We start from the raw sequence: 11,160 nt of genomic DNA on the forward strand, positions 1-11,160 counted from the left end.
TGGAGATGGAGGCATCATAAAGGTTTTGAACACACTGTTTTGAACTGGACATGTAGGCAGTGTTAACAGACTTTATAACAAACACTGTTAGCCCTGAACACGTGCAATACTGATTTAACCATGTGCAATACCGTCATATTCATGTGCAATTACTGTCGTACTCACAAGCAATTAATGTCATATTCATGTGCATACAACTGATGTAAATAAGAGTGTTTACTTACCATTAGTATTAGTATTATTTAGTCTTATGCTAGCTATTTTTATTTCACTTTATTTTATTTTATTATTAGTATTTTATTTTTATCTTTTTATTTTATTTTTATTTTATTTATTTATCCTTTTTTCCCCTCCATTCCCTATTAAGATATGAGAGGAGTTTTGTTAATAAGAGTTTTTTGTTTTGTTTATAAGAGTTCTTCTATTAAGAGTGTTTTTTTGTTTTTTTTTACTTCCTGTAAGTTATCTGTCCTTTCCCTCTGTATCTACTGCGTTGCAACAATGAAATTTCCCCATGTGTGGACAATAAAGGATTATCTTATCATATGGGCCATTTGCATCTGCTGTAGCCCATGGGTAAATAAGATGAACTTATTGTCGGGATAAGAGGGACACTTAGGCAAATCAAGCATCATTGAGGTGTGAGGACGTAGAACTTGTCGTGACTGTTTCTTCTTCTATTCAGCCATCTTTGTACAAACAGCCTTTCTAATGGAAATGAGAGAGGCAGAGGTCACTTCCCTCCGAGCACAGCCTATGTCATCATGCACCGACTCACAGAGAAACGGACCAACTGATTTAAGACGTCTATAAAAAAATGTCAAATCAGAATTAATGTCACAAGGACTGTTTGCCTGAAATTAAATAAAAGCTTAAAGGGCTTAAAGGGCATTCCTCCAGCCAAAGATAACACGTGCGTACGATGTGAGACCACGTGCGTCATCACAAATGTTTGGCAGCTTTATATCCTGTTTGATATTCGCTTAACCAAATACAATTAATTTTACAGTAGAAACAACTGGGAGAAATATCAAACTGTGTGATTAGTTATAGGCCTATTGTAGGAATCAGCCTAATTAAACATTTTAAAGTATTATTATTATTATTTAAAGTCATAGCCTATAACTATGGCCGATTGAATAATAAGATAAAAGTGAAAAGAGGAGAAAAATATATTCCTGTTGAATCAATATTTTATGGCTACAATTTGATGAGCTGTGCAATGGTCAGAATATGACATGAATATTTAGGGATAGAGGATAAAGTAGGCTTTTTAATTTAGTCCAAAATATAAGATAAGATATTCCTTTATTGTCCACACATAGGGAAATTTCATTGTTGCAACACAGTAGTTACAGAGGAAAAGGACACATAACTTATAGGAAGTTAAAAAAAAAACACTCTTAATAGAAGAACTCTTATAAACAAAACTCTTAAAAACAAAAACTCCTATAGACAAAACCTTTCATTTCTTACTAAGGAATGGAGGGGGAAATAAATAAAGATAAAAATAAAATAAAAACAGCTAGCGTAAGACAAGATAATACTAATAATAATGGTAAAATAAACACTTTATTTTCATCACTTATATGCACGTGAAAATGACGGTAAATATGAGACAAAAGAAGCAATTAACGAGTTGCATCGTCACTCGGTTTATACAACTAAAATAAGCAAAGAACTTTATTAGTCCCGCAGTGTATTATTAGTCAATAATACATATAATAATAATAATAATAATAATAATAATAATAATAATAATAATAATAATATATGTGGTTTATGGCAGGTAAAAAAGTGTGTCAACGCGGCAAAAGTTCACAAGGTCTGTCCGTCAAACCTTCTCCTCTGCAGCACGCGCGGGCAAATCACGGGCGCGCGGGGGCAAATCACGGGCGCGCGGGGGCAAATCACGGGCGCGCGGGGGCAAATCACGGGCGCGCGGGGGCAAATCACGGGGCTCGCGGTGACGGCGTAACCTGGCAACACCGCGTGGACTCCTAAATAGGGGGCGCGTGCGGGAGGCGTACCGGAAGAAAAAAAAAAAGAGTAGAAAGGGCGGCAGGCGCGAGGGGGGCGTTCAGAGACGAGTGGCGGGAGCCCGAGCGACGCACGCGCCATGGACTACTGCTGACTGGAGAGACGGAGAGCACAATCCCGCACAACACCCCCCGCGACAGGAGAACCCCGCGCCGCAGACGACTTCACGCACTTTTACCGCCGTTATTTCTACTTTCTGCAGTTTAAGTCAGTCGAGAAGAGAAGATGAAGTTGTTGCTTTTGCCACTTTTGATGGCCGCGTTTGCCACATGTCAAGTTTACGGCGAGGAGAGCAGCCCCAGAGAAGACGCGGACTTCTGGAGCAGCAACAATGACGTGCAGGTAAATCCGTGATCTTTATCGGGATCAGCGGAGAAATGGTGCATCATGGGCAATTTAGAAAACGCTTTCGAACAGCGTCTACTCAGTTGGAGACATTGTGAACCGTGTGAAGTCGTTTAAAAGGCAGATATTGTACTTTTAACCAATGATATTGATTTATTTTTGTAGTGTTGCTATTGAATTTTACAGATTTTTTCTTATTGTATTTTATCTCTGACTCAGAAAGATTTATAGAAATGATTAAGATACATTTCTCATCCTTTAACAAGCACTTTAATAAGAAAAGGAAAGGAAAAATATATATTAAGCACGGACAAAACTAATGAACAGGAACTCCACACTAATTTTGCTCATAAAAAATTGTTTAGTATTTTATGTGATTCTTAGATTAGTCTTTGTATATGTCAAAATATATATAAAGCAAAAAATATATATTAATAATGCAAAGAATATATATTATAAGCTCTTGAAACAGAAGCTTTGACACACTATGCTAATTTCTTCATGAGAATAACGTCTTTTATGTAATCGTTTCCAAGCTCATTTCTTATTGGGAAGAAAAAGTGACAAAAAAGTGACCAATATTGGTAAAGGAAGTAGGTAATTAAGTAAAATATTGGTATTAAAAAAAGTGAATAATGCAAGAAAAAAAATGTATTTCACAAATTTAAACAGACTCTTATAAGAATAACCTTTTATGTAATGATTCTGATCTTATTCTTGGCTGGGAGAAAGCGACCGATCCATCAGACGACTCCAAGAGCTGCGCATTAGAAACACCGTCGTGACATCCACTCTCATCTAACATGAAGATGAGCGCGTCGCTGCTCTGAAAAGGCTTACCCGCGGCTAATCGAATCTCGCCTTAAGTGCACGGCGCCCGCACTGTACCAGAGCGCGCGGTGGCCATTGACACAGCGCTCACGTCCGCGCGGCTTTGACTTTGCGCGCTGGAAACATGCCAAGCTTCTTTGCTAAAACTTATTGGCCACTTCCATTCTGCAGACGAGCGTGCAATAAATCTTCCCAAACAGACGCTTTACTGGCCCCTGGGACTCTTGCCCTTTCCCTCTAATGTAGGAGGAATGTATCTTACGAGATTCCCCGATGAGTAAGCGGTGCGGGGCCAGGTGTCGCCGGATCTTAGCGCCCTGCGAATGTCACGGCCCGTAATCGGGATCGATCGGTCGGTAATGACGATTTCTAACCATCTTTTCTCTGTCTTCTTGGCAGGACGGCTGGATTTCGAACCCTTATCCCGTCAGAGAGTTCCTCAGGAGGATGACCAGGAAGCCGCGGCCGCACCAGTTCATCGGCCTGATGGGGAAACGCTCAATGGGTAAACGAACACGCCCAAAAAAGATCGACTTTCACGTTCGATTTCCGCTTTGCTTTGGCGATAACTTTGCCCTTTCCCCTCCCCCTTTCTCTCTCGCTCCAGCGGCAAACGCACAGATCACCCACAAAAGTAAGTACGTCGCCGTGACAGCCGGCAATTTGTACGTCGCGGCGCAAACGTGGAAAAGTCGTGACGTGAGAGGAAAGAGAAAAGGACGGTAGGGAGGGGGGCGGCGGCGTTTGTGACGTCACCCAGGGCGATTACGGTAATGATGACGGCAACGCGGGACGTACGTGTTTGACAGTGACGCGCTGAGATGATGTCACAGGGAGATGATGTCACAGGGAGATGACGTCACGGGGAGATGACGTCACGGGGAGATGACGTCACGGGGAGATGACGTCACGGGGAGATGATGATGTCACGGGGAGATGATGATGTCACGCGAGATGACGTCACGGGGAGATGACGTCACGGGGAGATGACGTCACGGGGAGATGACGTCACGGGGAGATGACGTCACGGGGAGATGACGTCACGGGGAGATGATGTCACGGGCGCTGACGAGCTTTGGCGTGACTTACATTGTGCAGTTTATTTTTCTTACAGTTTCATTCATTTATTTATTTATTCTTATTTAATCAGAAAAGAAAAGAAAATAATTCTCTTTTTCACGGCTGATCTGGGCCAGAGCGACTGTAACAAACGTCATAAAAACATTTACACTTTAGCACAAAATCTAATCTTTTTCATTTAAATGTGCAGTGATTTTGTTTCTTTTTATGTTCAGTTGATGTTCCTATTTCTGCTTTTCTCTGGTCGTGTTGTGTTTTGTAATGTTGATTCTTTAACAATGAATGAATTAATTAAAAAATAATAATTAAAAAATAATAATACAAAAAATAAAGTTATAATACAAAAAAATTTAAATCAACAGAAAAAATTACCTTTATTTGACACATTGCAGTTATAGAATAAGAAAGGCTTAAAATAAGTGTTAAAAAAAGAAAAAAGTGAGAGTTAAACAACAAAAATAAAAGAAAAAATTGAAATACTTACATTTTGAACCATCAGATAATAAAACAGTTTCACCTTCAAATATTTGTAGTCAAGAACATGAATATTTGGACCTTAATTGGGCAATATTTGCATTGATTTATTTCAGATTGTAACACGCCACAATCAATATCAGAATGTGTCATTTATATTGTATTCAACAAACATTCATTACAGTCAATTTCCATTTTAAAAGTATCACTAACATTTAAACTTTACAGAATCATTCCACATAAACCAATGAAAAAAGAACAAAAATCTCACCGTCGTTGCTAAACTTAAAAAACAATATTTAAACTGTAACGATGAGGCAGTGGGCGGAGTTTCATGAATGCGTCTGATCGCTCTGATGTTTGAAGGCGACAACAGTCACGTCCTGTGAGGGTGGGAGGGAGGCGAGCGCGCCATAAAACACAGGAACCAGGAGGAGGAGGATGGGATTTCCCCCTCTCCTTCCTCCTCCTCTTCTCCCCCTCCTCCTCTTCTCCCCCTCCTCCTCTTCTCTTCCTCCTCCTCTTCTCTTCCTCCTCCTCTTCTCTTCCTCCTCCTCTTCTCCCCCTCCTCCTCTTCTCCCCCTCCTCCTCTTCTCTTCCTCCTCCTCTTCTCTTCCTCCTCCTCTTCTCTTCCTCCTCCTCTTCTCCCCCTCCTCCTCTTCTCCCCCTCCTCCTCTTCTCTTCCTCCTCCTCTTCTCCCCCTCCTCCTCCTCTTCTCTCCCTCCTCCTTCTCTCCCTCCTCTTCTCCCCCTCCTCCTCTTCTCCTCCTCCTCCTCTTCTCTCCCTCCTCCTCTTCTCTCCCTCCTCCTCTTCTCTCCCTCCCCTCCCCCCCCCCTCCTCCTCTTCTCTCCCTCCCCTCCTCCCCCCCTCCTCCTCACCTCTCCCTCCTCCTCTTCTCTCCCTCCTCCTCTTCTCTCCTTCCTCCTCTTCTCTCCCTCCTCCTCTTCTCTCCCTCCTCCTCTTCTCTCCCTCCTCCTCTTCTCTCCTCTTCTCTCCCTCCTCCCCTCCTCTTCTCTCCCTCCTCCTCCTCTTCTCTCCCTCCTCCTCTTCTCTCCTTCCTCCTCTTCTCTCCCTCCTCTACTTCTCCCCCTCCTCCTCTTCTCTCCCTCCTCTTCTCTCCCTCCTCCTCTTCTCTCCTCTTCTCTCCCTCCTCCCCTCCTCTTCTCTCCCTCCTCCTCCTCTTCTCTCCCTCCTCCTCTTCTCTCCTCTTCTCTCCCTCCTCCCCTCCTCTTCTCTCCCTCCTCCTCCTCTTCTCTTCCTCCTCCTCTTCTCCCCCTCCTCCTCCTCTTCTCTCCCTCCTCCTTCTCTCCCTCCTCTTCTCCCCCTCCTCCTCTTCTCCTCCTCCTCCTCTTCTCTCCCTCCTCCTCTTCTCTCCCTCCTCCTCTTCTCTCCTCTTCTCTCCCTCCTCCTCTTCTCTCCCTCCCCTCCCCCCCCCCTCCTCCTCTTCTCTCCCTCCCCTCCTCCCCCCCTCCTCCTCACCTCTCCCTCCTCCTCTTCTCTCCCTCCTCCTCTTCTCTCCTTCCTCCTCTTCTCTCCCTCCTCCTCTTCTCTCCCTCCTCCTCTTCTCTCCCTCCTCCTCTTCTCTCCTCTTCTCTCCCTCCTCCCCTCCTCTTCTCTCCCTCCTCCTCCTCTTCTCTCCCTCCTCCTCTTCTCTCCTTCCTCCTCTTCTCTCCCTCCTCTACTTCTCCCCCTCCTCCTCTTCTCTCCCTCCTCTTCTCTCCCTCCTCCTCTTCTCTCCTCTTCTCTCCCTCCTCCCCTCCTCTTCTCTCCCTCCTCCTCCTCTTCTCTCCCTCCTCCTCCTCTTCTCTCCCTCCTCTTCTCTCCCTCCTCCTCTCCTCCCCTCCTCTCCTCTTCTCTCCCTCCTCTCCTCTTCTCTCCCTCCTCCTCTTCTCTCCCTCTTCCTCCTCTTCTCTCCCTCCTCTCCTCTTCTCTCCCTCCTCCTCTTCTCTCCCTCCTCCTCTTCTCTCCCTCTTCCTCCTCTTCTCTCCCTCCTCCTCTTCTCTCCCTCCTCCTCTTCTCTCCCTCCTCCTCTTCTCTCCTCTTCTCTCCCTCTTCCTCCTCTTCTCTCCCTCCTCTCCTCTTCTCTCCCTCCTCCTCTTCTCTCCCTCTTCCTCCTCTTCTCTCCCTCCTCCTCTTCTCTCCCTCCTCCTCTTCTCTCCCTCCTCCTCTTCTCTCCTCTTCTCTCCCTCCTCCCCTCCTCTTCTCTCCCTCCTCCTCCTCTTCTCTCCCTCCTCCTCCTCTTCTCTCCCTCCTCTTCTCTCCCTCCTCCTCTCCTCCCCTCCTCTCCTCTTCTCTCCCTCCTCTCCTCTTCTCTCCCTCCTCCTCTTCTCTCCCTCTTCCTCCTCTTCTCTCCCTCCTCTCCTCTTCTCTCCCTCCTCCTCTTCTCTCCCTCTTCCTCCTCTTCTCTCCCTCCTCCTCTTCTCTCCCTCCTCCTCTTCTCTCCCTCCTCCTCTTCTCTCCTCTTCTCTCCCTCCTCCTCTTCTCCCCCTCATGTAAATTAGTCACCCACTCCTTGATGCAACAGCATAATAAGTCTGCATCTCATTTCTTGCTCTGGCGCCGCGGCGACCGTAAGTCATTCATGATTAGGGAGCGAGAGGACTGGGACCGATGCCCCAAGGACATTTGCCAAGTGAAATTGGATTGTTTACGCTGGCGGAGGATTTGATGTTGTAACTAACGGCGGCAGAGAGAGTCAATTTGGACATTCCTATAGATTTAGCGACGGATCAAATTAGGCTAATGCTAATATTGATGCGTCAGTCAAATTAGGCAGAATATACTCGATTCAATTCAATCCCGCTGATGATATTTGAGTTAATTAGCGTGATTGGCAGAGCGGCCGTTTCTCGTCCTTCAAAACGATACAAAAGCGGATGGTTTCGGGGGCAGCACGACTCAAAGAGGGTTTCTCCTTTGCGGCGAGTCAAATAAATGGAATAAGACACTTGACCTTAACTTTGGGAGGAGAGGCTGTGTTTTTAAGTGCGGTCAACAAAAAAGCTCAACGAAGCGTCAATAGGTCAGACTTTGGGGAACACTTCAACAAAAGGTTACTTTGTAATCTCTTTATAAGCTCTTGTTACTCGTTCATGCACTTGTTGTGTATTTGCTAGCTGCATTAGCTTACAAATGTTAATAAGTCTTCAAAAAATGTTCAAAATGTCCGTACGAATAAGCTACTTACGTGACATTTCCAATAACCAAGTGATAAATGCTTTTAAATACTTATTAACAAATAACTAGTGCTTATTATTGCCATATAAATAGTTAACTAAGGAAGCTTAATTTAAAGTCTGTGGAAAACAGTGCATCTTATTCTCACTGTGTCTGTGGGTTTCAGCGTGATCAAAAATGAGGAACATTGCTACAGTTATTGACACTTTAAAACTAAATATGACGTCTTCTGAATGAGCAAAAGTCCTCAAAATGCTGCAAAAAACAACTCATGAATTGCAAAATGTGCACTGTTCATCTAAAATACTACTTAAAATGATTATTTTCTGTTACTCAAAGCTCAAAATGACTGATAATCGGTGCAATTATTATTTTCTGTGTTTTTTCAGGGCACAAAATCAACTCTTTCGTCGGTCTGATGGGGAAACGGAGCGAAGAAGAACCAGGTACGTGCATTCTTTTGACAAAATCCAATTATAGAAGGCCACATTGTGAAAAGTGCACGCTAAAACCCTGACTTTTCTATCTTGCTTTTGACAGATTCTTTTGAATGGAGCACAATACAAAGTTACGACAAGCGGCGCTAAACCGTCACCGCCGCGCGCTTCTCATTATCGCCATCGCTCGTACGCGGGAGGGGGCACCAACCGTTTTTGTTTTCTCCCGCCTGTGCATAGCTGTTAGTCCAATTAAAAAAGATTCTGTTTACACTTGGTCGTGATGTAGCAGTGCTGTACCTGTACCTTTGTCCCCGGAAGAGAGTCGAAACGCCAACGGACGATGGTACGAACAGCGCGAGAGAAGAAAAGAAAAGATGTCATTCATTCGATGTCACGTTTGTAATTTCCGTGATCATTTTTGACCCATCCGCCTCGCCGTATCTGTTGTCGTGGACCGTGGGAGCGAGAGGCCGCACCCCGGAGGAGATTGCACTGCCAAGCGTCCCTGTCCGGTGATGATTCTGAACAGTGCGACACACTTAAGAGAACGACGGCGTTTAAGTGACTTCATCGGCGTCGTCATTTTTTCCTCACGCGCATTTCTGTGTTTTACCAGTGGTTGGACCAATATTAAAATTATTTTCTTTACCTGTAACGTCAAATGGTGTGAGTTATTATTGTGTGAGGGCGGGACGGGGAAGTAAAAGTGTGGGGGAGGGCGCCCTCTGGTGGGGAAAGGTAATACTTATTGGGTTGTTTGGAAAGTAGAAATGAATTATTGTCCTCTAAATGGTGAAATGTAATGGATCAATCGGTGCTGAAGAACAACACGTCATATTAAAGGCCAAAACTTTAGTGTTAGCTGAATTAGCAAGCAATAAAAAAGCTGTTAGTTGATGAAAAACTCAAAACAAAGCATAAGATTCTTCGCAATAGGCCATAAAGTAGAAGAGTGAAGACGTGACTAAGTGAAGACGGCTCATTCAGCAGTGGAAAGTGGGACGACAACACTTCAGCGCTGACATATGAATCAGCATCAATGAGAAAGTGCTAAAGTGTTCTTCACAAGTCAGGGTAATTCATAAAGTTCAGCACCTGAGACTTCACAAATAGGAAAAAGTTCACTTTTAATTAGCATTTGAGTCAAACATGAGTCAATTAGTGAAACTGTATTTGCAGTGATTATTGTGTATCACTGATTTAAGAGATTGCAATCCAGAGTGAGTTGAAAGGTGATGAACAATTAGCCAATCTGTGAAAAAATGATTTACTTAGTGTTTTTATTGCACTGAAAAAGGTAGAAAATCATGTGTCCTTAAAGGGGGAGGAGCCTCTTCCTGCTCGACTCATGTTAGTTTGGCTAGAATATTCCATATATATATATATAAAAAACATAGTATCTAGCTCCATGGAGAAGTATGGTTTTAACTTTCCATTTTCATTCAAATCATCTCCAGAAAGTTACGTAGTGTTGCTTTAAATTTGCCTCAGTAATTATACAACATTAAAGGAGACATATTAGGCTTTTTCTCAGGCACTTATATTGAACTATAACATAAGCAGAGCAACATTTTACATTTTGTTCATCGTAAACGGCAGCATTCTATATCAAACGGTTTTGTAAGAGACGTGCACTCACTTCCTGTTTCACAACTGCAGAACTCATAAGCCCCGCCTCTTCATAGTGACACTGTTACAAGCAGCAGAGTCTCATTTACATGTTTTTATTTCTGAAAAGTGGGCACATGATAGTTTAGAAGTCTACACATGTCACTCGCATGTCGGTGGTGATTATAAGAACAGTTTTGGGAGCGCTCGAGCCTCATGTGCAGGACAAAACGGGATTGCCAGGGAAGATACACACACTTTAGGATTCACTTATGACAAGACCTCACATAGTGTCAATGTAGGAGTTTATTTAAAAAAAAAAAGCCTGTTGGACTAAACAAATCCCTGGAATTCCACATGTGTAAAAATGACAAATTCCACGTTCCAACACTCAAATGTGAGCGTTGACTCTGAGCGGTCGACTGGAGGAGGTGTGGCAGCCTGCGTTGCTCACGACACCCACGAGCCGGGTCCATATGGGACGCTCTAAACAGATGTCCCCGTGCCACAGCGTGTTCGTGATGCCTTCAAAACACCTTAGCATTTTGGACTTTCTTTTGTTAATGTAGGAAAAAAAACAAGTAAAAAAGCTACTGCCGACCTTTGCCTTTTATAAACACAACAAGAAGCTTTAAACAAGTTGAACTAAAGCCAAATGGACTTATAGAAGTACTAAAACAGCATCTTTGTTCAATTGTCATCTCCAAAACTAAAGCAGTCTCATTATTACTGAGCTCTTTATACATTCTTAGTTTTATATTTGACTATTAAAAGATTTGGTTGATTGACACTATTGACCAATTGATCAACGAAAACACTCCTCCTCAAAATGTACACCTCCTTTTGTCCCTTTTTATGCTCCACTGCACCGTCTATAACGCCTACGGGACAGAATAGAGTTATCTGATTATGGAAATGTCATGTAAACGGTTGAATCTGACGTGAGTAATCTGATTTATTCACATTTGTGCAGGTTTTGAGAAGGAAAAGTGTGCAAAAAAGGGGAAACTAAGAATAAAATACAAGAGAAAATGTTAAAATGTGTAAATGTGTCGTCCTTTGCTTTCCAAATTTAGCAGTTACTTTAAAAACCCTCAAATAAATGGACAAAAATCACCTGAATTGTTGATGAGCAGATTCTTATTTCCATGTAAAACAGTTATCT

At 43.4% G+C, this 11,160-nt stretch overlaps 1 protein-coding gene and 1 long non-coding RNA gene across 2 annotated transcripts in view; both read left to right on the forward strand.

Moving 5' to 3' along the window:
• The window catches only part of LOC140361608 (uncharacterized), a 188,167-nt gene extending 179,125 nt beyond the window's left edge, over nucleotides 1-9,042 (forward strand). The window contains exon 2 of the long non-coding RNA XR_011927028.1: nucleotides 8,752-9,042. This is a non-coding gene — a long non-coding RNA (uncharacterized lncRNA). The remainder of the gene's footprint in view (nucleotides 1-8,751) is intronic.
• On the forward strand, nucleotides 2,231-8,742 carry tac1 (tachykinin precursor 1). Its single transcript, XM_072447337.1, has 5 exons — nucleotides 2,231-2,382; nucleotides 3,616-3,721; nucleotides 3,824-3,850; nucleotides 8,337-8,393; nucleotides 8,488-8,742. Exons 1-5 carry the CDS (start codon nucleotides 2,266-2,268, stop codon nucleotides 8,532-8,534), a joined length of 354 nt encoding a protein of 117 aa, XP_072303438.1. The 5' UTR covers nucleotides 2,231-2,265; the 3' UTR covers nucleotides 8,535-8,742.
• Nucleotides 9,043-11,160: the final 2,118 nt, after the last annotated feature.

This window comes from Eucyclogobius newberryi, unplaced genomic scaffold (assembly GCF_026437365.1).
Source record: "Eucyclogobius newberryi isolate DKJ021-1_F unplaced genomic scaffold, fEucNew1.0.hap1 SCAF_16, whole genome shotgun sequence".
NCBI classification, from domain to species: Eukaryota; Metazoa; Chordata; class Actinopteri; order Gobiiformes; family Gobiidae; genus Eucyclogobius; species Eucyclogobius newberryi.